Consider the following 26,692-nt stretch of genomic DNA (forward strand, 5'->3'; position numbering starts at 1 on the left):
TTAGCATTCAACAATGTTAGGTAGCTTGGCTGGGGCGGCAGGGTGGCACTGTCACCTCAAAGCAGGAAGGTCCTGGGTTCGATCCCCAGGTGGGCCGGTCTAGGTCCTTTCTGTGTGGAGTTTGTTTGGCACACGTGACATGTAACCTTTACATCAATATGCTTTAGGGTAGAGTGGCACAGCAGAACTTAACACGTACGCAATAACAATCTTCATGTTGCCAATAGACCATCCAACGACAAATGTTCAATCTGTCAGTGTTAATGTCAAGACAAATCATTCAATAAAAACCCATTGTCTTATGGCTAATACCTGCTTAGCATTCAACAATGTTAGGTAGCTTGGCTGGGGTGGCACGGTGGCTCAGTGGGTAGCACTGTCGCGTCACTGCCAGAAGGTCCTGGATTCGATTCCCAGGTGGGGCGGTCTGGATCCTTTTTGTCTGGAGTTTGCATGTTCTACCATGTCTGCGTGGGTTTCCTCCGTGTGCTCCGGTTTCCTCCCACAGTCCGAAGACATGCAAGTGAGGTAAATTGGAGATACTAAATTGTCCATGACTTTGTTCGATATAACCTTGTGAACTGATGAACCTTGTGTAATGAGTAACTACCGTTCCTGTCATGAATGTAACCAAAGTCTGCTAAACATGATGTTAAAATACGTATAATAAATAAATAAAAAGGTAGCTTGGCTAGTTAGTTAGCAGACATTCGCCATTACAGTATATCTGTAATAACTTCAGACTGAAACTGCAGTTATCACATGGATGTCTGTTAATATGTGAAAGTTTACTAAACCAAAACAAAGACCTGTTTAATAGTGTCTGTATTAGCTTCCCCTTGTGGAAAAGGTTCTGCTTGCTAAATAGGAGTGAGTGAGTCATAACTGATAAGCCAGTTTAATAATGTGCTTTAGCATCTATTTAGCCCACCGTGAGTTTGAGGAACTATAGTTTACCAAGTATACTTCATGAGCATCATAGCTCATACAGTTTAATGTGAAATATGCCAAAGACAAAAGAGTTATAATCAAACATATGGTTAGAATTTAATTTAAAACTTACATATTAATGCGGTAGAAATTCTGTAAGTATATCAGATATGGGTATGAATCAGTATAATAGAGGTAATATACAGATAGTAATAATAATATACACTGATCAGCCATAACATTAAAACCACCTTTTTGTTTCTACACTCATTGTTCATTTTATCAGCTCCACTTACCATATAGAAGCACTTTGTAGTTCTACAATTGATGACTGTTGTCCATCTGTTTCTCTGCATGCTTTGTTAGCCCCCTTTCATGCTGTTCTTCAATGGTCAGGACCACTACAGAGCAGGTATTATTTGGGTGGTGGATCATTCTCAGCACTGCAGTGACACTGACATGGTGGTGGTGTGTTAGTGTGTGTTGTGCTGGTATCAGACACAGTAGCGCTGATGGAGTTTTTAAACACCTCACTGTCATTGCTGGACTGAGAATAGTCCACCAACCAAAAATATCCAGCCAACAGCACCCCGTGGGCAGCGTCCTGTGACCACTGATGAAGGTCTAGAAGATGACCAACTCAAACAGCAGCAATAGATGAGCGATCGTCTCTGACTTTACATCTACAAGGTGGACCAACAAGGTAGGAGTGTCTGATAGAGTGGATGGTGAGTGGACACGGTATTTAAAAACTCCAGCAGCGCTGCTGTGTCTGATCCACTCATAACAGCACAACACACACTAACACACCACCACCATGTCAGTGTCACTGCAGTGCTGAGAATGATCCACCAGCCAAATAATACCTGCTCTGTGGGGGTCCTGACCATTGATGAACAGGGTGAAAGCAGGCTAGGAAAGTATGTAGAGAAACTGATGGACTACAGTCAGTAATTGTAGAACTACAAAGTGCTTTTATATGGAAAGTGGAGCTGATAAAATGGACAGTGTGTAGAAACAAGGTGGTGGTTTTGATGTTATGGCTGATCGGTGTATAGATAATAATAATATACAGTAGATTATAACCGATATATGCTATGTACGCTTAATTAAAGAATTACATTTAAATTAATTACTCAAATAGGAATTACATGTGACTTTTAATTATATTTTCAAATAAAAAAGATAATATATTTTTAGGGGAGATAGAATGCACCGAACTGGAATAATACACATACTGCGTACTTCACACAGCACTAGTAACAGGGTGTAGTATGAGTAGTGTAGATAGTATGCTAGAATCAATGCGGGCGCAGTAAGGCGGAGCTGTCTGAATACAGGTGGGAAAGAGAAACGCTGCTCCGGCGACATCCAGTGGACGTTTCCTTTATTACAGCTCCTCCAGCCTCCCGTCATTCTCGTGTTATGGTCATACGGTAAAAATGGCGGACGAGAATAGCAATAGTCCCCAGTCCCATGGTTTTGCGGAGAAGCTGAAGTCGTGGCTGTCTTGTTCGTGGACGTACGTGTGTGCGGTGTGGTTCGCCATGGTGTTAACGATGATCTATGTGCTGCGGAGTCCGCTCAAGCTGCAGGAATCAGTCGCTGCTGGTAATGTCAATAAGCTCCAGTCTGCTGCTGCTGCTGATGGTGGTGGTAGTGTTGGTAGTGTTTGTGGTGGCTCCGGTAGCTAGTGTTATTGTAGCCATGCTAGCTTCAACAATAAGTGTAGTGGTCAAACACACAGCTAGCTCATTACGAATGTTTCTGTTTCGTAATCAATGGTCAGCTGTGATGATTGAGATCCAGATGGTTTTGATCCATCATTACTGCTAACATAGCTAACTGTTCATGGAGGAGATTCAGTGAATGATAGCCTCAGCCTGCTGATACTGAGATGCTGGTCGCATTTCTACAATGATTCGCCTAATGATTCGCTTTAACCACTAGGCTACATCTGCCCATATACGTCTATATACTTTTACTTTCAAGATCATGTGATACACCTACCATGTAGGTGCACTTTGTATGTATACAATTACTGACTGTAACCCATCTCTTGCTGTGCACTGTGTCAGTTTTGTCCATCAACTGTTCATGGAGGAGATTCAGTGAATGATAGCCTCAGCCTGCTGATACTGAGATGCTCGCATTTCTACAATGATTCGCCAGACAGTTTAGCAGACGCTTTTATCTAAAGTGAAAGTATACAATCTGAGCCCAACAGTGCAAATCTGGCAGTGGTGGGACTTGAACCAACAACCTTTTGGTTACTAGTCCAGTACCTTAACCACTAGGCTACAGCTGCCCATTTACTGCTATATACAGAGACTTTTACTTTCAAGATCATGTGATACACCTACCATGTAGGTGCACTTTGTATGTATACAATTACTGACTGTAACCCATCTCTTGCTGTGCACTGTGTCAGTTTTGTCCATCAACAGAAATGGAAACGCATTTCTACAATGATTCGCCAAACAATATTGTTACATTGTCGGCATTAAGCAGACATTTTTATCTAAAGCGACTTACAGTACTGTGACAGTATACAGTCTGAGCAATTAAGGGTTAAGGGCCTTGATCAAGGGCCCAACAGTGCAAATCTGGCAGTGCTGGGACTTGATCCGACAACCTTTTGGTTACTAGTCCAGTGCCGTAACCACTAGGCTACATCTGCCCATATACGTCTATATACAGAGACTTTTACTTTCAAGATCATGTGATACACCTACCATGTAGGTGCACTTTGTAGGTATACAATTACTGACTGTAACCCATGTCTTGCTGTGCACTGTGTCAGTTTTGTCCATCAACAGAAATGAAACACCGTAGGACCAAGTTAGTAGAGTGGCAAGCCGTATCCTAGTGGTTAAGGTACTGGACTAGTAATCAAAAGGTCGCTGGTTCAAGCCCCATGATTGAGATCCAGATGGTTTTGATCCATCTTTACTGCTAACATAGCTATGTAACAGACATGGTGGCTAACACCATAAAAGAAAATATGGGTAATTCCCTCTCTATTGCCCCCTAAGGGAGACCAAGGGAACTGACCAAATGTTACTCTCTCCCTTAGGGGGCAATAGAGAGGGAATTACCCATATTTTCTTTTATGGTGTTAGCCACCATGTCTGTTACAGCTAACTGTTCATGGAGTTCATTCAGTGAATGAAAGCCTCAGCCTGCTGATACTGAGATGCTGGTCGCATTTCTACAATGATTCGCCAAACAGTTAGCAGACGCTTTTATCTAAAGCGACTTACAGTACTGTGAAAGTATACAATCTGAGCAATTAAGGGTTAAGGGCCTTGCTCAAGGGCCCAACAGTGGAAACCTGGCAGTGGTGGGACTTGATCCGGCAACCTTTTGGTTACTAGACCAGTACCTTAACCACTAGGCTGCATCTGCCCATATACGTCTATTACCTCTATATACAGAGACTTTTACTTTTAAGATCATGTGATACACCTACCATGTAGGTGCACTTTGTATTTAACCTAAGGAGCATCAGCTGGTGCTGTGAATGAAAAAAGGGTAGCCAGCTCCTATAATCTTTATTTTCCCAGTACCTCCTTCCAAAAGAGAGCAGGTAATGTTTTAAAGTATTTAGATCATCTTTAAAAGTAAAGTTTAATTCATGGTTTAATCATTGTTCCACTCAAGCCATTTTTAATGTGCAGTCCATATTTAGTCTGGGTTGCACAGAAGCCACTGGAAAAAGTTAGTCTTTGTTTGTTTTGAGTTGCATTAGAATGAGAACAATGAAACAGAATCACTTTCACTACATTTCTCATCATCATTATTACAAAATTTCAGCTTTTGAATGGGGAAAAAAGCAAAAATAAAATTGACAATTCTCTGTGAAGTAAATTCTGCTAGAAAATAAACACCAGGTTTAAAATGAAAAAAAATGATACATCAGGGATTTTAAGTCATAGTCACAGAAGTATTAGAGGACACATTGGTCTCATGTTTGTCCTTATATTTCACGTTGTAGGTATACAATTACTGACTGTAACCCATGTCTTGCTGTGCACAGTGTCAGTTTTGTCCATCAACAAAAATGGAACACCGTAGGACCAAGTTAGTAGAGTGGCAAGCCGTAGCCTAGTGGTTAAGGTACTGGACTAGTAATCAAAAGGTCGCTGGTTCAAGCCCCACTACTGCCAGGTTGGTGCTGTTGGGCCCTTGAGCAAGGCCCTCTCAACTCTCAATTGCTTAGAGAGTTTACTGTCACAGTACTGTTAGTCGCTTTGTATAAAAGCGTCTACTAAATGCCAAAAATGTAAATGGATCTTGTTGTAGGGCAGTTGTAGCCTACCGATTAAGGTACTAGACTAGTAATTAAAAGGTTGCTGGTTCAAGCCCCACTACTGCCAGGTTGGTGCTGCTGAGCCCTTGAGCAAAGCCCTTAACCCTGAATTGCTCAGACTGTATTCTGTAACTGTTATGTAAGTCGCTTTGGAAAAAGGCGTCTGCTAAATGCCGAAAATATAATGTAGATGTAGAGTTGACATCCCGATATTAATTAAACCATCATGAAAGCATAGTTGACCAGAAATGATTTCCACCACAGTCCAGATGCATATTTTGGGCAATCAAATTATATGAACCAACAAAGGACAACCCCTAACCAGATATTGTTTTGTACGATGGCTGACAAGAATTTAAGTGGTACTTTGGGGTAAGGTGTAGTTCCCGGTACGGGTGTATCAGGCACAGAAACAAATATTTGATTCCTAAGCACTGTGTACACTTGGCAAAGAATTAGAGACAGCTGCCTAGAAGGTTTTCAATCTTAATCATGTTCTGGTTATTTTCTGTCGTTGATACCACTAAACCACAGCTAGGGTACTTTTTTCAACTCGGAAGTGACCGTAAGGTGTTAAAACATCAGTGACACCCATACTACCATAGTAGTCATCAGTAGTGGTCCTTTTCTTCTGATGGTTGGGGCATTGTTTACCTACAGAGTGCTCCTGCGTGCTAGGTGTATCTAAAGTTGCTAATGTTGTTGGAAAGTCTTTGCTTCCATACAGCCAATTGCACAGAGGAGTTTTTCTTCAGTCATTATTTATTAAAGTTTGTGATTAATCATTTCTAAAGCGTACCAGAAGCATATGGTTGGAGAGTAAATGTCACTGAATCATAACACTGTTTTCCTTTTTTTTTTTTTTTTTAACAGCATCCATGTTTCTGAACACCCTTACACCTAAATTCTATGTTGCACTTACTGGAACCTCCTCTCTCATCTCTGGTCTTATACTGGTAAGCCTTGTCTTGGATATGCCTTTATGAAGTGTGTAAATTGCAGCAGTCTTTTTCTCATATTGTCTGTTGTTGTTTTCTTATGATCTCTTTACCTCAGATCTTCGAGTGGTGGTATTTTAGAAAGTACGGCACATCATTTATTGAGCAGGTGTCTGTCAGTCACTTGCGTCCACTCCTGGGCGGAGTGGAGAACAACAGTTCTGCGAGTCTCTTCTCTTCGGCTAATGGAGACGTGGACCAGCGGCCCAGTGTCTCAGGTAACCATACACACCCATGTTGTATATCAGTGTCGTAATGCTCTTGATCAGTACTAATCCATTGATCAACATTACAGTAACAATTCCCCATGCTCTTCAGTGTAAGCTTTTCGTTGTCTGTTTAACCCTAGATATATTTACATTTACATTTTCGGCATTTAGCAGACACTCTTATCCAGAGCGATTTACAGTAGTGCTTCTTACAGATAAGCGTCATCATGGTGCTGTGAATAAAACAGGCTAGCCAGCCCCTAAAATCTTCTTTTTTCCAATACATCTTTCCAAAACATATCAAGTAATGTTTTGGAATTTTTAGATATTTTAAAAATCAAGTTTAATTCATGGTTTAATCATTGTTCCACTCAAGCCATTTTTAATGTGCAGTCCCTATTTAGTCTGGGTTGCACAGAAGCCACTGGAAAAAGTTAGTCTTTGTTTGTTTTGAGTTGCATTAGAATGAGAACAATGAAACAGAATCACTTTCACTACATTTCTCATCATCATTATTACAAAATTTCAGCTTTTGAATGGGAAAAGAAAGCAAAATAAAATTGACAATTCTCTGTGAAGTAAATTCTGCTAGAAAATAAACACCAGGTTTAAAATGAAAAAAATGATACATCAGGGATTTTAAGTCATAAAGTCACAGAAGTATTAGAGGACACATTGGTCTCATGTTTTTCCTTATATTTCATTATATTAAAAGAAGAGATTTGAGTGTGTGACGTTACCAGATGATGACAAGCAGTGACCATATCGACTTTTTGCACGCTTCTGTTGCCAAGTCACGGATTGGATGTCTACTTACTTTTTGTATTCTGTATTCCAAATCTATGTTAAGCCACTTAAACCCTTCTGAAAGTCTTGGCATAAAATACAACACTCGATCCGTTGGAAATGTAGGCCAAATCGGATCTTTTTTAGTTAGTAGGTTTATGGATAGTATGTGCACTGCTAGTCTGTATCAGACCTTTACATCACTGGTCGTAATGTTATGACTACTTTGGTGTGTGCTGTGTATAGGGACAGTGGTAGCCTAGTGGGTAGAGCTTTGGGATATCAACCGGAAGATTGGCGGTTCAAATCCAGGCTCTGCTATGCAGCCACTGTTGGGTCCTTGAGCAAGACCCTTAACCCTGTCTGCTCCAGGGGCGCCGTACGATGGCTGACCCTGCGCTCTGACCCCATCTTCCAAACAAGCTGGGATATGCGAAGACAGAATTTCATTGTACTGTACACCTGTATATGTATATGAAAATGAGGATATCTCTTATTTGTTATCAATGCTTTATTTATGTATTTGACCACTGGTTGCAACCTTTTGTTCTCAGAGTGTAAAGTATGGAGGAACCCCCTTAATCTGTTCCGAGGTGCAGAATACAACAGGTAGGACATCCAAACTTACCATTCTTCATTGCACAGTGGCTCGTGGGTAGCACTGTCACCTCACAGCAAGAAGGTCCTGGGTTCTATTTCCAGGTGGAGCGGTCCAGGTCCTTTCTGTGTTGAGTATGCATGTTCTCCCCCATTGCATGTTTTCCTCTGGGAGCTCCGGTTTCCTCCCACAGTCCAAAGACGTACAAGTGAGAAGAATTGGAGATACAAATTGTCCATGACTGTGTTTGACAATAAAAACTTGAACTGATGAATCTTGTGTTATGAGTAACTACCTGTCTTGTCATGAATGTAACCAAAGTGTGTAAAACATGATGTTAAAATCCTTCAGTGTGTGCACCAATGTGATGTTCACCTGTCTTGTTCCTCTGTCTTTTTCAGATACACATGGGTGACGGGTAAAGAGCCTCTAACTTACTACGACATGAATTTGTCAGCACAGGATCATCAGACCTTCTTCACTTCTGATACACAACAACTCAAACCAGAAGACACCGGTCAGTTTTATATATTACATTAGTAATGCTAAAGATGGAACTCTGAAGAAGTGTTATGTTTGCTGATGGCGGTTTTAATATCTGTGTGTGTTTTGTTTGTTTGTTTGTGTGTTGCAGTGATGCAGAAAGCCTGGCGAGAGAGGAATCCTCAAGCTCGTATAAGAGCTGCATATCAGGCCATTGAGCTAAATCATGAGTAAGTAACAATATTGTTATTTCAGAGGTGCAACAATCATAAAGGTCTGATTCCAATTTCTTTAGAGTCAGATTGTCAACAGCTGATTTTCTTCGAGACAGTTTCAATTTCATTTTCATGTTTTACCCATCATTGTTTTACCATTCTGGTCAGGGTTACAGTGCTTTTGTTCCCCAGAATCACTAAGCTTAATGCAGTAACACATCCAGACTGAATGGCAATCCATTGTGGCACCTCAACTATGACACTGCCAGTCATGTCTGTATGTAGACTTCTGATAGGGCTGCTGAGGATTTAAACGTGGGTTAACGTAATTGTGTAGAATATCCAATTAACCTGACTGCATGTCTTTGGACTGTGGGAGAAAACCCACTTAGACACAGGGAGAACATGCAAACTCTACACAGAAAGGACTCAGACATGTCCACCTGGGAATTGAACCTGGGACCTTCTTGCTGTGAGGCTCTTATACACATATACAAGCTTATACGAGCTTCTTGCTGTGAGGCGAAAGTGCTTTACACTGTGGTATTGTCCCGCTCCAGTTTTATAACCATACATAAATGTATTCCGTGTAACCATTAAGCAATGACAGAACAATGTTAGTGAGTAAACGTTTGAGAAACTATTCTTCCTTTACTCAGGCTTGTTTAGTTTCTGTTTGTACGTCATTGAAAAAGAAAAAAAGAACACTGACAGTTTACGGATCTTGCATTTAAAGTTGAGTAATAACTGTTAAAGTGTAGTTGTACTGCTGTATGACTGGGGTTTAAAATGAACGCACACCCATTTGCCAAAAACGGTTCAAATTTGCCACAGGCTTGTACAATTGAAGTCAAATGTTTATCACATTGTCATTTTGGTGTTTATGATGTCTTTATGTACTGCTCATTTACCACTATTCATATTTCAGCTCCCTACAGAATTTTCAGCAGTTAGCAGATAACACATTATGAATATAAATTAAATCTGAGCTACGTTGCTTTACTTCTCTACAGTGTCTCTAATAAGATTTCTCCTTTAAAGCACTAATCTGCTTTAAAAGCAGGGTCTTGTCCTTCAGTATTCAGTAAAGTGGCTGGTAAAGTAACTCAACACAAGATAATGCTCAACACAAGAACAGTTTTAAATTCGCAGCCATAAAAGTTTTAACCTTGTAGCCATAAAATGAAAATATAAAATGAACCCACAGTAAAAAGACAAGATACAATAAGCAGACTCAAACTTAACACCTATCATGCCATAAAATGACACAAATATGTGTTAAACATGGTGTCAAAACAAAACAAAAACAGGTACTGCTCAAGTCGAAAGTATGTCATGGCAGTCTTTTTGTAATTCAACCTGCAAGTTTTGTTTTTCTTTGACTGGATAATTGAAACATACTTTTTTGTCCAATGAAAACTTCATTAGCCAGTTTAGGCCTGCTGTGTAATATGGCTTGGAAGCACAAACAAAAAGTCTAAAGAAATTGGGTCTGAAAAATGGTTGTGTGATGTTGCATGGTTTTTCCAGATCGTATTTATTTGCACGCCTTGAGATTTGTTGTCTTGCTTGTCTGCACTGTTTTATGGTGCACCAAGGATTTAGGGAAACATTGTTTTGTTTCAGTATATGCTTGAAACTTTAAAGGGAGCTGGAGGTGGCAGAGATGGGAGTGACAAGATTAGGAACGGTTTATCAGAGGGACAGCACAGGTGGGATATTTTCGAGACAAATTTAGGAAGGTGAGCATGAGATGGTTTGGGCATGTGCAGATGAGGGATGAGTTATACTGGGAGAAGGGTGCTAAGGATATGGATATGGAACCACCAGGCAGGAGGACATGCAGGTGGTTACTTAAATTCCACAGTGGCTGGTTAATGTGAAGCCTTGCATACTGTGACCTACAGGGGTTGGACAAAATAACTGAAACACCTGTCATTTTAGTGTGGGAGGTTTCATGGCTAAATTGGACCAGTCTGGTGGCCAATCTTCATTAATTGCACATTGCACCAGTAAGAGCAGAGTGTGAAGGTTCAATTAGCAGGGTAAGAGCACAGTTTTGCTCAAAATATTGCAATGCACACAACATTATGGGTGACATACCAGAGTTCAAAAGAGGACAAATTGTTGGTGCACGTCTTGCTGGCGCATCTGTGACTAAGACAGCAAGTCTTTGTGATGTATCAAGAGCCACGGTATCCAGGGTAATGTCAGCATACCACCAAGAAGGACAAACCACATCCAACAGGATTAACTGTGGACGCAAGAGGAAGCTGTCTGAAAGGTATGTTCGGGTGCTAACCCGGATTGTATCCAAAAAACATAAAACCACGGCTGCCCAAATCACGGCAGAATTAAATGTGCACCTCAACTCTCCTGTTTCCACCAGAACTGTCCGTCGGGAGCTCCACAGGGTCAATATACACGGCCGGGCTGCTATAGCCAAACCTTTGGTCACTCGTGCCAATGCCAAACGTCGGTTTCAATGGTGCAAGGAGCGCAAATCTTGGGCTGTGGACAATGTGAAACATGTATTGTTCTCTGATGAGTCCACCTTTACTGTTTTCCCCACATCCGGGAGAGTTACGGTGTGGAGAAGCCCCAAAGAAGCGTACCACCCAGACTGTTGCATGCCCAGAGTGAAGCATGGGGGTGGATCAGTGATGGTTTGGGCTGCCATATCATGGCATTCCCTTGGCCCAATACTTGTGCTAGATGGGCGCGTCACTGCCAAGGACTACCGAACCATTCTGGAGGACCATGTGCATCCAATGGCGGTGCCGTGTATCAGGATGACAATGCACCAATACACACAGCAAGACTGGTGAAAGATTGGTTTGATGAACATGAAAGTGAAGTTGAACATCTCCCATGGCCTGCACAGTCACCAGATCTAAATATTATTGAGCCACTTTGGGGTGTTTTGGAGAAGCGAGTCAGGAAATGTTTTCCTCCACCAGCATCACGTAGTGACCTGGCCACTATCCTGCAAGAAGAATGGCTTAAAATCCCTCTGACCACTGTGCAGGACTTGTATATGTCATTTCCAAGACGAATTGACGCTGTATTGGCCGCAAAAGGAGGCCCTACACCATACTAATAAATTATTGTGGTCTAAAACCAGGTGTTTCAGTTATTTTGTCCAACCCCTGTAAATCTCCTAATAAAAAGGCAGTATTTATGAATTAAAACCACTTTTTTGTGTTTGTTCAGATGTGCTGCTGCGTACGTGCTTCTGGCTGAAGAAGAAGCCACTACAATTATAGAAGCCGAGCGACTTTTTAAACAAGCACTAAAGTTTGGTATGGAACACACACACACACACAGTATGATATTAGAAACACAGTTTTTCACATTGCACGTTTGCTTGGAATAAAATGAATTTGTTTTGCATTTTCAGCGGGAAAAGACACAAATCTTTTGGTGTACATTAAGCGCAGACTGGCCATGTGCGCACGCAAACTGGGACGTATCAAGGAGGCTGTAAAAATGATGAGAGATGTAAGAGTTTCTTCTCATATTTTATATTATATTATACACCGATCAGCCATAACATTAAAACCACCTCCATGTTTCTACACTCACTGTCCATTTTATCAGCTCCACTTACCATATAGAAGCACTTTGTAGTTATTACTGACTGTAGTCCATCTGTTTCTCTGCATGCTTTGTTAGCCCCCTTTCATGCTGTTCTTCAATGGTCAGGACCCCCACAGGACCACCACAGAGTAGGTGTTATTTGGGTGGTGGATCATTCTCAGCTGCTGGAGTTTTTAAATACCATGTCCACTCACTGTCCACTCTATTAGACACTCCTACCTAGTTGGTCCATCTTGTAGATGTAAAGTCAGAGACGATCGCTCATCTATTGCTGCTGTTTGAGTTGGTCATCTTCTAGACCTTCATCAGTGGTCACAGGACGCTGCCCACGGGGATGCTGTTGGCTGGATATTTTTGGTTGGTGGACTATTCTCAGTCCAGCAGTGACAGTGAGGTGTTTAAAAACTCCAGCAGTGCTGCTGTGTCTTATCCACTTATACACGCACAACACACACTAACACACCACCCACCACCCAAATAATACCTACTCTGTGGTGGTCCTGTGGGGGTCCTGACCATTGAAGAACAGGGTGAAAGAAGGCTAAAAAAGCATGCAGTGAAACAGATGGACTACAGTCAGTAATTGTAGAACTACAAAGTGCTTCTATATGGTAAGTGGAGCTGATAAAATGGACAGTGTGTGTAACAATGAGGTGGTCATAAAATTATTTAGAATCATGCATGACCTGGAATACACTATATGGCCACAAGTATTTGGACACCTGATCATGAGCTTGTTGGACACCCTATTTCAAAAACAAATGGTATTAAACCATGGGAGCAACCACTCTTCTAAGAACACTGATGTTGGTCAAGAAAGCCTCAATTGACGTTCCAGTTCATTCCAAAGCTTTTCAGTGGGGCTGAGGTCAGAGATCTGTGCTGGGCAGTGGAGTTTCTTTAAACCAAGTTTGTAGACATCTCTGTAGACCAGTATGAGTGACAGACTCATACTGGAATAGAAAAGGGCAAAATTGGAATTATATTTCGTTAATTTATTACGAGTGTTCTTCAAAAGTTTCCACACTTTTTTCACTCTATTTATTAAGAATTTCAAAAACAAATTACATCACTTTTCTACAGTCATCTTTCGATGCATTTTTCTCAGTGCCGTACCAACTTTTTAATGCCATCAGCAAAAAAATGTTTTGGTGTAGCGTGTAGCCACTTATGCACCGCTGCTTTCACATCATCACCACGTGAAAATCTTCCTCTTAAAGCTTCTTTGAGCGGTCCAAAAAGGTGGAAATCAGGTGGCGCTTTATCAGGACTATAAGCTCTCTCTCAATCTCTCAGAGACGACCAATTACTACTCCTCCCACCCTCACTGTTTCCAATGAAAATATGAAAGTGCGGAAACTTTTTGAAGATCCCTCATACATGTTAGTGACTGAAACACATGAATTCAAAAATTAGAAGGGGTGTCCCAATACTTTTGATCATGCAGTGTACATGTCTGCTGACCTTTTGCATTGAATGTATTTGTGATCTTCTCCCATAGTTAATAAAAGAATATCCCTTACTTGGGATGTTAAATATCCATGAAAACCTACTAGAAGCATTGTTGGAACTACAGGCCTATGCTGATGTACAAGCAGTATTAGCAAAATATGATGGTAAGATAAAGAAACGTACATATTTATTCTAATTTAACAGTATCACGTAGAATAGAGCAGGTCATCAGTAGGATGCCTTGACTGTAAATCCTAGCACACCTGTGGAGCATTTTGTAACAGTTCTCATGTTCGTTTCTGTTCTTCGCCAGATATCAGCTTGCCAAAATCCGCCACTATATGTTACACATCTGCCTTACTAAAAGCACGGGCAGTGTCAGACAAGTAAGTAATGGGTGTAGCTGCTGGGTGAGTAATGTGCATTTCTAATTATGTGCATTCCTTTCAGCTTTAACAGGTTGTGTTTGTGTGCTGCAGGTTTTCACCTGAGACGGCCTCGAGGCGAGGTCTAAGCACTGCAGAAATGAATGCCGTAGAGGCCATACACAGAGCTGTGGAGTTCAACCCACACGTACCAAAGGTTAGACATACTCCCTGCCCTCCATTAGCATCCGTATGTGTAGATATTTGCTTTTTTTATATTCTTTCCTTGAATGTTTGCCCTTTTTGCACTGCTTGCATCAGTGTGCCTTCAGCTAAAAGCTTCCCATAGTAGAAATCCCTGGTAGACTAACGCAGCAATTTTCGTGTTGTGTCGTGACCTGGTACAGTCCCTGGATAATTACCTGGTTACCGTGTGAGTAATAGATGATTCACTATTAGAGGAGATGTGCTGTCACTGTTTGAGGCATTTTAAAACCCCAGCATAGTCGAGTGATAATATGAGAAAACATTATCTAAGAACCTAAACTTGACAATTTGTTTGCGTATTGACACTGGCACCATTTGTGCCAAAAAAAGTGCCTCCCCTCATAGATTTACAATCAAAATTAGCTTTGTTAACATGTATTTCCCTCACGTAGGTTATACTTGATTGTACACTAGTGTGTATAGAAGCCCAACAACCAAAAAATAAGCTATTAATATAAGATACCAAACCACAGATCATGAAATACATTAGAAACAAATGGCAAATGAATGGGAATTACAACACAATAATAATTTTTATGAAATATACCCCAATATCAACACACAAATGGAGCAATCTATATGGACTAGATGTGGCATCGGACACACCCAATTAACTCATTCACACCTATTGAGAGGGGGACCCCCACCAACATGTGAAATATGCCATACCATCATAACAATAAAACATCATTATTGAATGTCACAAATACAGTGTAATAAGGAATTAATTAGGAATCCCAAGTAATATAATAGAAGGTTTCAACATGGCATGCATGTGGACATGGCATTAAACCCCCCAATCGATCAATCATTCACGAATATAAAACTGAGGACTCGCATATGAAGATAAATAACACAAAAACGAAACAAGAAAGACTATGACTTGATAAAAAAAAAAAAAAAAACTTGCCATGAATGTAACCAATGTGTTAACATGATGTTAAACCATTAAATAAACAAACAATAAACAAATATAGATGCCCACTCTATGTTTCCACTGGTTAAAAAATGTACACCGTTGTTAGTCAGTACTTTCAAGACAATATAAGAATGAACAAATAGTTCAACTCGTTCACACAGTTATCCCAAATATGCGGTTCTACTTTCCTTTTGTTAGATGAGAAAGCATTGAACTTAGTGACTGAGTACTACTGCACTGTGTTACTGTATGAGTACAGTAAACCATGGCTTTTCAAACCCTGGGTGTGCCAAAAAAGAAAATAATAATAATTAAATTAACAAATTTTAACAGGCACATAAACAGAAAAAAAGACTTGAACATGAACGCTCCCTTGTGGAGGCTTTAAATACATTGTGTAAACCACAGCGGGATCAGACTGACACCATTTTTATTAATTAAGCATATTTCGTTTTATATTGATGCATTGTTTGTGTTGCCTGGGTCACAGTAAAAATCATGAACAAAATGTGGGTCACTTGAACAAAAGTTTGAAAAACTTGCAGTAAACGACACACTACTTTCATACACTATTATGAATGAAATTGCATTTTTATAGAGCAATAATGGGTTAAATTTTGGGGCAGCAAACCATAGCTGGGCTTTGGCCATACCTTTTTCTTCAGATATAGCCAATCCTGTCTGTGTGGACCCCTAGTCAGCTGATAGCACAGCTTAAATTTGAACCCGGATTTCTGCACCATGAGTGCCTGTGCCACCCAAGAGATTGCACTGTCAGTTCACCTGGTATTTTGGTTCTTTCACACATAAAGTGCCCACTTGGTAAATTGCTGGTTAATACTTGGGAAAGTGTTCCTGTGTGAAAGCGGCTTATGTAGGTAAGGACAAAAAGTAAAGTCAGGTCATTTTTTAATGCAAGCAAGACCCTTAATGGTCAATTGCTTGGACTGTATGAGGAATGGGTCCAAACGATCCAGACTAGTGGTTTGAGGGGTACAAAGGGTTTAGGTTAGCTAGTGCTTAGCATTGCTCTTGGTACACAGTCCAGCTCTGTGTGGGAACCCAGCACTGGCAGGTGATGATAAGCGGCCACAGATTGACAAGATTGTCAGAGGGGGCGTGTGTTGATTCAGCTCTCCTTAATCATATTTGGGCTGTGCAAGCGGCAGCTGATTCACGATCTGGAACTGGAAATGACTAGAATGGCTAGATTCTGGGGGAATAAAACAAACATCTAGTCATATTCATTAATTCTATGCTATATTTTATACATCTATTAAGTACCCAATTGTTTTTAACTGGTTGGAATCAGAATCTCGTTCCTACAAAGATTGTACCAGGACTAAGTGTGATCTACAGACAAGTTCACTAACTGGACCAGTAGATGCTGCTGTTGTATTGTGATAAAAGAAACTACGTCTTGTGGTCAGACTGTCCTTCCTTTAAACTCTACACTTCCACTTTGAATTTTCCATTATGACATATACAGGTAGAACAGCTGTCTGTCTTTAACAACGACAATGCCTTTATCTTTGTGTACAGTGTGAATCCAGCCTTTGTGTTCTCCTCGTTTTAAAGTGGTCCTTTCAAACACTGTTAAACTCACGTAAGCCCCCATGTTCCCTTCGTGTCTGTACCTGGTTCCAACTTGTCCATATACCACCACATATGTACATGCCCACACCTACACCACGTAGTTTTAAACACTGGATCTGACCTCAAAGTGCACCTGTCGAAGATGAATCCCACTCCGAACACACCTGGTCTTTCATGTACCACCGTACCTGTATGGCCCCCTCAGCAAAGGGAAGGTGGGACACACTGTTGTGTGGTTTAACGGTCCCACCAACTTTGTTCCTCATTGACTTCAAGTGGCTTTATTTTCTATTTAATGTCCTATTCTTGGACTTTTCATTATGTGTGATGCCTGCACAATAATAATACAGCATTTTACTCTTTCATTCATTCATTTTCATATTTTACCACCACTTTATCCTCCTGGTCAGGGTCGCCCACGTTTGGTTTTCTTGGAATCACTGAATGCAGCGAGATAAAACACCCTGGACAGGACGTTAATTCATCACAGGACCTTGGCCATCCACCACCCTGAGCCAATTATGTCTGCATGTATTTGCCTGAAAAATATAAAGAAAACATCTGTTAAAACAGTAAAATAAACAAAAATTATGTTTGATCTAAACAATTTTATGTATTATAAATATATATATATGTGCCTGTTCTAAATTTGATGGCTGCAGCACATTTTATAAAGTTGGGAAATGAGCTTTCATCTTTTATTTTAACAACATAATGGACTTGTCACTGTACACTCGCCTCCACCTATTTTGTTTGAAATACTTCAGTTGCTCAACAGTCTGGGGTCTCCTGGTCACTGGTTGCTTTATAATGCTCCACACATTGTCAATAGGAGATTGGTCTGGACTGCAGACAGGCCAGTCTATCACCTGCACCTTTATAAATTAGAAATTACGTATGTATTGTCTTGTTTATTTTAGTGGATCAGGAACCTGTGAGAAACTAGTAATCAGAAGGTTGCTGGTTCAAACCCCACCCATAGTCGCCCCTGTTGGGCCTGTGAGCAAGGCCCCTAATGGTCAGTTGCTTGGACTGTATACTGTCATAATTGTAAGTCGCTTTGGGCAAAACCATCTGCTAAATGCTATAAATGTTAATGTAATAGGTTTTTAAATGGAAGGGGTCCAGGGTTCAAATTCCCAGCAGTGCTATTAGCTGGTTGGGCGTCTACACACAGACACATTTGGCTATGTCTGGGGGGTGAGTTGGGAATGGCTGAGCAACCGCAGTGGATTGACGTCCTGTCTGGGTTGTGTTTCTGGGGAAACCGGACCCACAATCCTGACCAGGAGAAAGCGGTCTATACAAGCACATTGTACATTCTTAATTGTTTTCTAATGTTTAATGTCCATGGTAAACTTTTTGACTAACACACACAAATATTCAGTGAATCTGTGATGGACTGTGGTGTTGATTGTGTGCCTGGACATGGTGGAGTATGAGCTGAGTGACCGAGCACTGTGAGACCGAGAGGCTCAACTGAGAAACACCGGCTTAGTAGAATGACCCACATAAAAGGCTCCAACCCTGATATTCAATCCCCACTTCAAAGAAACAAGTGTGTGTGAGTGTTTGCCAGGGGATGCCATCAGGACAGCTGCCAGTCTAATGCCATTGATCATCACCAAGATGATAAAGCAGATGTATGTGTGTGTGTATGATGGAGGGCACATGGGCTCTGTGGAGTTATAAAAGGGGGTGTATTCGTCAAAAGTATTTTGATGGCTGTTTGTTGTTCCAAGCAGATGGAATAAGCTGCATTCTACAGTAACAAAGTCCTGTAATGCTGTCCATACACAGTGTGTTCTTTTGTTCTGTTTTGTGGTTTCTTCTTATTTCCAGCTTAGTCCCAAAACACAAGTGATCTGAACTGGTTTCATGAGCATGCTCATAATGTCTGGACCCTTCAATCGCCTCCTTAGTCACCAGATCTAATCCAATAGACGACATTGAAATGTAGTGAAATGGGAAGTTATGAGTGCAGCCGACAAATCTGCAGCAGTTATGTGATGCAATCATGTCTACGTTTCTAACATCCTGTAGAAGTTATGGCACAATAAACTTTAGTTGTTTAGAGAGCAAGTGGTTGTGAGGGTCAGGCTGGTAGTATTGGCTGCCCAGTATTAGTGTGGTGTTCCTAATGAAGCCACTGAATGCGTAGCTTTTTAGTAGGTGTGTCTATCAGTTAAGACAATTAAGTTTATTTTAATTCTAAGAACCAAGTAAAGATTCACTTAATTCATGATTCAGTTTGGCTCTGATACGATTCAAATGAACTTTAGTGTTTGTTTTTACTTAGAGAACCAAGTAAAGATTCGATTCATTCATGATTCACTTTGGCTCTGATATGATTCAAATGAACTTCAGTGTTTGTTTTTACTTAGAGAACCAAGTAAAGATTCGATTCATTCATGATTCAGTTTGGCTCTGATACAATTCAAATAAACTTTAGTGTTTGTTTTAATTCAGAGAACCCAGTAAAGATTCGATTCATTCATGATTCAATTTGGCTCTGATATGATTCAAATTAACTTCAGTGTTTGTTTTTACTTAGAGAACCAAGTAAAGATTAGATTCATTTATGATTTAGTTTGGCTCTGATACAGTTCAAATAAACTTTAGTGTTTGTTTTAATTCAGAGAACCAAGTAAAGATTCGATTCATTCATGATTCACTTTGGCTCTGATATGATTCAAATGAACGTAAGTGTTTGTTTTTACTCTCTTTATGCAATACTGGCAGGTGATAAGAAGTGGCCGCAGATAGGACACATGTGGGAGGTGGCATGTGGTGGTTCGGCTCTCCTCGATCAGATTCGAGGTTGAACAAGCAGCAATTGAAAGATTCACAAGCAGGAATTGAAAATGATCAATAGCATTTAAATAAATGTCGTTCTGTATTTACTATGTGTTTAATCACTGTTTAATTTAACACCCAAGTCAGTTGTCTTTTGTTTGGTACTGAAGTAAATCAGTACCTCTGACTGTGGTACTTATTGCTTGTTGTAACACAGAAATGTTTCCATGTGTTTTTTTTTTGTTGCAGTATCTATTAGAGATGAAGAGTCTGATCTTGCCTCCAGAGCACATTCTGAAAAGGGGCGACAGTGAAGCGGTGGCATATGCATTTTTCCACCTGCAGCACTGGAAACGAGCAGAGGGAGCACTTAACCTCCTGCACTGCACCTGGGAAGGCAGTAAGTACATCCCCCACACAGGTACATCCCCCACACAGGTCTGTCAAATGAACACACTTAATCGCAGGTCCCACGGTTGTTCATTTTCTTGAGGTTGACAAATACCAGGGTCATTTGCAGTTTTTATTTTCATCAACCGATTTATCCTGGTCAGGGTACCAGGATACCCAGGATACCAGGAAACCAGGCGAGCTCTGGTTTCACCAGAAAAAACTTGGCACAAGGCAGGAACACCCTGCACAGGGCTCTAATTCCATTACAAAACTTCAGCTGATCGGGTCTGTGTAGATGCCCAGCCAGCTGATAGTGCTGCTGAGATTCAAAATCAGATGTCAGCGGTGGTGGGCTAGCGTAATACATCGCTGCACCACCCAACTGCCCATACCAGATTCATTATTAATCAGTAGTTGATTAGGCGGCACGGTGGCTAAGTGGGTAGCACTGTCGCCCCACAGCAAGAAGGTCCTGGGTTTGATCCCCAGGTAGTGCGGTCTGGGTCCTTTCTGTGTGGAGTTTGCATGTTCTCCCCGTGTCCGCATGGTTTTCCTCCAGGAAAGTTACAGGACGTTGTCCTAATAGAAAATGCAAGAACATAATTACTATAAGCACTTTATCTGTTTGTTCTCTAGCATTCCGGATTATTCCATACCCACTGGAAAAAGGTCATCTTTTCTACCCATACCCAGGCTGCACAGAGACAGCAGACAGAGAACTACTGCCATGTAAGTATATCCACTTAATTGAACACTAGCCACTTTAATTTAATTACTGAATAATAAAATGTTTCCTGTTTCTCTCTGTATCTCAGCCTTCCATGAGGTGTCGGTGTACCCTAAGAAGGAGCTGCCGTTCTTCATCCTGTTTACAGCAGGCCTTTGCTCCTTCACTGCCATGTTGGCCATGCTCACACACCAGTTTCCCGACCTCATGGGCGTCTTTGTCAAAGCCGTAAGTCTCTTCAGCAGAACCAGCATTTTTAGCGCTTCCACTTTGACAGTTACACTTAGTGTTGGCATAAAAATCAGACTAGACACGTTGCTTATAGTGTTTTCATTTATTCTCAGGTTGCAATGCTAACAGCCACTGTGGTCATGAAAAAGAACTAGCCTTTCAAAAGGGCTCAGTAATTATTTACGTTAATGGTTAATGCTAATAGCAATGTTCAGGAGCTAAACACTTTGCTGATGCTTTTGGTTTTATGTACTTATGAATAGTAGGTCAACCAGATGATCTAATAACTCAGGCACTGATTAAAATATGAATGTTATAGAGTGCCTAAGCCACAAGTAGCCCCAGACAGATCTATTACATTCATAGACCTGGGCGGCACGGTGGCTAAGTGGGTAGCACTGTCGCCTCACAGCAAGAAGATCCTGGGTTCGATCCCCAGGTGGGGGCGGTCCGGGTCCTTTCTGTGTGGAGTTTGCATGTTCTCCCCGTGTCTGCGTGGGTTTCCTCCGGGAGCTCCGGTTTCCTCCCACAGTCCAAAGACATGCAAGTGAGGTGAATTGGTGATACTAAATTGTCCATGACTGTGTTCGATATAACCTTGTGAACTGATTAACCTTGTGTATTGAGTGGCTACCGTTCCTGTCATGAATGTGACCAAAGTGTAAAACATGACGTTAAAATGCTAATAAACAAACAAACATTCCTAGACCTAAGATTTACATTATTCTTAACTTTAATAAATCACTAGGAACTGTGTTGGAAATAAACTGTATTGGACCAGTTTGAAAGTTCAAAGTATCTAATTAGGGACATACAGTAGCTAACCTTAACCTTAGATCTAGACGTAGACTCCACAAGACATCTGAAAGAGTCCCAGAACCCCTATTCCCTTCATTTGAAATCACTGTGTGCAAGACATGAACATACCTGGACAGGGTGCCACATTATGTTAGGTTAAGCTTTGTTCGAGCGACCTGAATAGCTTGTACTGCGTCATATCAAACAGTTTGTCTCATTGGAGGTGCTTTGAAAAGCGGCAAACTGGGTCAAAGTTCAATCTGGTGAATTTTTATTTATTTATTTATTTATTTAATTTTTCCCCTTTTTCTCCCCCTTTAGCGCATCCAATTGTTCAGTTTGCATCATTCTGTCTATGCTGAACCCTGCCCTGACCGAGGAGATCGAAGCTAACCCATATCCCCTCCGAAACATGGGCAGCAGCCGGATGCATTTTTGCCACCCGCACATTGATGAGTGTGGCGCCACCTAGCGTTGCATGCGGAGAGACACACCCTAAGGGCGCTCTTCCTCATCTCTGTGCAGGCGCCTCTAATCAGCCGGCAGAGGTCGTAATCGCATTCTGACAGAGAGAGACCCACATCCGGTTCTTTGTCCCACCCCCCCAACTGAGCAACCGGCCAATCGTTGCTCATACAGCCACTCGGCCTCGAACCGGTAAGGCAGAGCTGGATTCGATACGATGTACTCAGAATCCAGCTCTGGTTGCAGCGTGTCTTTTTACCGCTGCGCCACCTGAGCGGCTCAATCTGGTGAATTTTGAGCGCCGCGGCAAAAGTGTGTGCTGTGCACCACTCAGGGAAGTGTAGCGGCAAGCTAAGCAGCACCGCCACACTCCATAGGAAACAAAAAGTGGTTTTGCTGCTTCTTATGTGAATGCTCTTTAAGAGGTCTAGGTTCTCTTTATACACATGCACACACATTAAGCCTAGCTTTACAGGCTTTGTTTTGGGAGGGACTGCACATAGGCAAGTGTTAACAGTTAAGGCTGCTTAATGTACTGACTGAACTAGTGAATGAAATAGGCCAGGATGAGAGGAGGTGAGAAAAAGCAGATCTCGCTGGACCAGGCCTTCTAAATCTCCTCCAGATTAGCCCAGGCTGTAGAATGATGGCTGCCTGAGAGAGCAGCGCCGCTTCACATAGCGTGACTTGGACTTTTGCTTCTTATTGTTTGTTTCCCGCTGTTGTTGATCAATGTCAGTTTGCTTTGCACGCACTCACAGCTACTTGTTGCTTGGAAAAGCTAACTGTCTGAGCTTGCAATTGACACAGATTGTTCGAATCCTGCTTGACACATTCATACACAATGACGCGCGCTTAGTTCAATTTCCCCACACACATGCACGGCTCCCCGTTTGTTCCTAACATTCTGTTTTCCGTAAGGCCTAGTAATATCATTTCATCTGGCTATAAACTAAGCGCTATGAGGACACAATAGCTCAGGCTCTATCTTTTTATCGCTCTCGTTTGTCATGTTGCAACACGTATTTACATTAGCAATATCTCTTCCCTGGATCTGGGGGTAAAATAGATCATGCCTTTTCGACTCCATCTCCCAGCGTGAGCATTGTGCCTTCTTCTTCGCTGCCGGTTCAATTTAAACTTTCCATATTTTGTCATAAACATCTGCTCATCTGCAAAATGTATCGCTTCATAAACACATTAAGCGTTTGTTTATGGTGGGCCATGCTGTGGGTCTTCAAAAGCTCTTCAAATTCATGGTTCCATGCTGCCTCCTGTGTGCTGGCCTGAGTTTGAAGGAACGTTTCTTCAGTGTTTGTGTCTGGCCTGCGTCCTTCTTAGGCTGCGAATTAAACAGCAATAGTGAGCAGGCTGAACATCATCCTTATTATGAAATATTTAAGACATCTACAACATAATCTTGATGAACTGCAGGTCTAGAGTTATAACTCCACTGACTGCAGGGAGACAGAAAGCATCAACAATCCGGTTAAGTTATTTCTACAGCTTCTTATTTTATTTGTACGTAGTGTTACATCATTGGTTCTTTGGAAGCAAAGAAATACACTATACGGACAAAAGTATTAGGACAGTCCTTCTAGTTTTTTAATGTATGTGTTTCAGCCACAACAGTTGCTAACAAGTGTAATAAATCAATTATATAAAGGAAAATTATATGCTTATGATGTTGCAGCAACAGTTTAGGGATGGGTTTAGGGATGGGCTCTTTCCTTTTCCAGCATTTCTGTTCCCCTGTGCACAAAGCAAGCTCTATAAGGCATGAACAAAAGTTTGGTTTAAATAAACTTCAGTGGACTGCACAGAGCCATGACCTTAGCCTCACTGAACAGCTTTGGAATGAACTGGAATTGAGTCAATTGAGTTTTTCTTGACCAACATCAGTCCCCAGCCATGCAAACACTCTATTGACTGAATGGGCACAAATTCCCATACATATACTTCAAGGTCTTGTAAGAAGCCTTCTCAGAAGAGTGGCTGTTGTTATAGCTGAAAAGCTCACATAAAGGTCACTTTATTTTAATAGCATTTGTTTTTGAAATGGGATGTCCAACAAACTCATAGTCAGGTGTCCAAATACTTTGGAGCAGCTCAACTTGTGGTAGCGTAGTGGGTAGAGCTTTGGGCTATCAACCGGAAGATTAGCGGTTCAGATCCAGGCTCTGCTTTGCAGCCACTGTTGGGTCCTTGAGCAAGGCCCTTAACCCTGTCTGCTCCAGAGGTGCCGTACGATGGCTGACCCTGCGCTCTGACCCCAGCTTCAAAACAAGCTAGGATATGCGAAGAAAGAATTTCATTGTACTGTACAACTGTATATGTATATATGACAAATAAAGGATATCTTATTTCACCACATCACAGATAGGATCTAACAACGGAGAGAATTTTCCTGTACAACTGCAAAACATTTCTGAACTCTTCAGGTTTTCTATGATTTTGATCATGAGCATTATTTACTAGTGCCTGCTACTGCAGCACATATACTAAAATTGGAATTTTACAGAGAAGATTAGCATTATTTACTTAAAACATGAGGTCTGTTCTTCATTTGCTTCCATTAGGAGTCGCCACAAAGGATCGTTCAACCGCATATTTGATTGACACCGTTTTTACACCGGGTGCCCTTCCTGACGCAACCCGCCTATTTATCCAGGCTTAGAATCAGCACTAAGGGTGCACTGATATCTTCCCACAATAGCTAGGTTTATGTTTGTTTGTTTATTTATTAGGATTTTAACGTCATGTTTTACACACTTTGCTTACATTCATGTCAGAAACGGGAGTTACTCATTACACAAGATTAATCAGTTTACAAGGTTATATCGAACACGGTCACGGACAATTTAGTGTCTCCAATTCACCTCACTTGCATGTCTTTGGATTGTGGGAGGAAATCGGAGCACCCGGAGGAAACCCACGTGGACACGGGGGGAACATGCAAACTCCACACAGAAAGGACACAAATTGCACCGCCTGGGGATCGAACCCAGGACCTTCTTGCTATGAGGTGACAGTGCTACCCACTTAGCCACCCTGCCCCCCCAGAACCCAAGCACTGCTTTTATAAGCAGCATCGCTCTTATTATTACGCCACACACACTCACACTTGTGCCTTTTATGAAGACTTGACTTTGTATTAATAGCTCACTTCAGGTCATGCCACAGCATCTCACTTGTTGATCTGCTTGAGTGTTTTGGGCTGTTGGGACACTACCTACCCCATGCAAAAGCATGCTCTCTAGGTCCTAGGGCGGCAAAGCAACCACAAACCATGATGTTTCCTTCTAAAGTTTTGTCGTGCATGGTTTTTTGCCTTAAAACATCATGTTTTAGAGATTTCTGCAGGTGATTAGTAATACTGCAGGTCCTTTCAGTGATCTTTGCAGGATGGCAACTCCTTGGAGATGCATTCGTAGCTTCTTTCAGGTTTTTGGTGTCTCTATGATTGGTCTAATAAGGTCTTTTAAAACGGGCCTTGGTTTACACAAGAGTCTTTATTGAGAAGTCATTTTGGGAGTTAGAACTGGACTACAACCTACACCCCCAATTAATTAATCAACATGACTTTTGGAAAAGACTAAGCTTGAAGGTATCTTGTAAATTGTATATTTGATAATCAGATTATGGATGTTCTATTGAGCGGTCTATTACGCTAGCCCACCACTACTTATCTCCAGGTTCAAATATCAGCTGTGTTCTTGGCCGGTGGGGGGGTGGTTGATAGGATGGAATGGTCGGAACCTTGTGATGGATTGGCACCCTGTCCAGGGTATTTCTGCCCTGTACCCAGTATTTTTCAGTGGAACCAGACCCAATTTAACCCTGATGAAGATGAAACGCTTGATGACAACGAGATGAAACTAAATAATCAGAAAATATAAAACATTTATTTTATATGTAATCACCTTAGAAATCCAGTTCATTCTATGAGATTCTCTTATTTTGTTTTTCTTGAATTTTCCACTAATTTGACCTTTCTTTTCACAGTTCTTCAGCACTCTCTTCGCACCACTGGGATTTTTTGCAGACAAGATGGAGAATTTTATGCCTTCCTGCCTCTGGTACCAGCTAACAAGAATCTAAAACACTATCCCACACACACATACACACAGATACCCAGATGTCAATCTACTGGATGTGTAGCATTAAATGTGCTAAGAAGTTCAATGTGTGAACCGTGCTGACAGTAATAAAATGTTCGCAGCGTTGTAATTTTGATCAAGTCCCGTCTCAGTCTCATTCTCTTCCTCTCACTGTCGGAGACCTTTTGTAAATGTCTTTTGATGCTTGTCACCTTGGATGCTAGTATTCGTGCCAAAAATATCATACACAATTCTTTCCGGTGGCTCCGAAGCAGGTATAGAGCCAAGATGCCATAGCAACAACTGGCAGAACTGGCTTGTTGGCAGAAGCAGTAAATCAGAGGAGTGTTTTTAGCATCTCTCATGAGTAAGTGCCCTGAACAACTCTACACCTTACAAGATCAAAACCAGTTCTTTGTATTATTTGATTGCTTTATCTTTTATTACTGCTG

At 41.3% G+C, this 26,692-nt stretch overlaps 1 protein-coding gene across 1 annotated transcript; it reads left to right on the plus strand.

Moving 5' to 3' along the window:
- Positions 1 to 2,343: 2,343 nt before the first annotated feature.
- Positions 2,344 to 26,380, plus strand: st7l (suppression of tumorigenicity 7 like). Its single transcript, XM_062996607.1, has 15 exons — positions 2,344 to 2,541; positions 6,116 to 6,198; positions 6,299 to 6,458; positions 7,790 to 7,844; positions 8,235 to 8,350; positions 8,468 to 8,546; positions 11,745 to 11,833; positions 11,932 to 12,032; positions 13,633 to 13,747; positions 13,897 to 13,969; positions 14,063 to 14,165; positions 19,776 to 19,926; positions 20,556 to 20,648; positions 20,735 to 20,874; positions 26,146 to 26,380. Exons 1-15 carry the CDS (start codon positions 2,373 to 2,375, stop codon positions 26,239 to 26,241), a joined length of 1,623 nt encoding a protein of 540 aa, XP_062852677.1. The 5' UTR covers positions 2,344 to 2,372; the 3' UTR covers positions 26,242 to 26,380.
- The last annotated feature ends 312 nt before the right edge of the window (positions 26,381 to 26,692 follow it).

The sequence above is a fragment of the Trichomycterus rosablanca genome, chromosome 6 (genome assembly GCF_030014385.1).
Source record: "Trichomycterus rosablanca isolate fTriRos1 chromosome 6, fTriRos1.hap1, whole genome shotgun sequence".
Taxonomy (NCBI): domain Eukaryota; kingdom Metazoa; phylum Chordata; class Actinopteri; order Siluriformes; family Trichomycteridae; genus Trichomycterus; species Trichomycterus rosablanca.

What these genes read in the sequence shown, in the direction of transcription:
- st7l (XM_062996607.1), top strand. Translation starts at nt 2,373, where the DNA reads ATGGCGGACGAGAATAGCAATAGTCCCCAGTCCCATGGTTTTGCGGAG. An exon ending in TAAACAAGCACTAAAGTTTG is followed by an intron (nt 11,834 to 11,931) that starts GTATGGAACACA and finishes TTGCATTTTCAG; the next exon opens with CGGGAAAAGACACAAATCTT. An exon ending in AGTATTAGCAAAATATGATG is followed by an intron (nt 13,748 to 13,896) that starts GTAAGATAAAGA and finishes GTTCTTCGCCAG; the next exon opens with ATATCAGCTTGCCAAAATCC.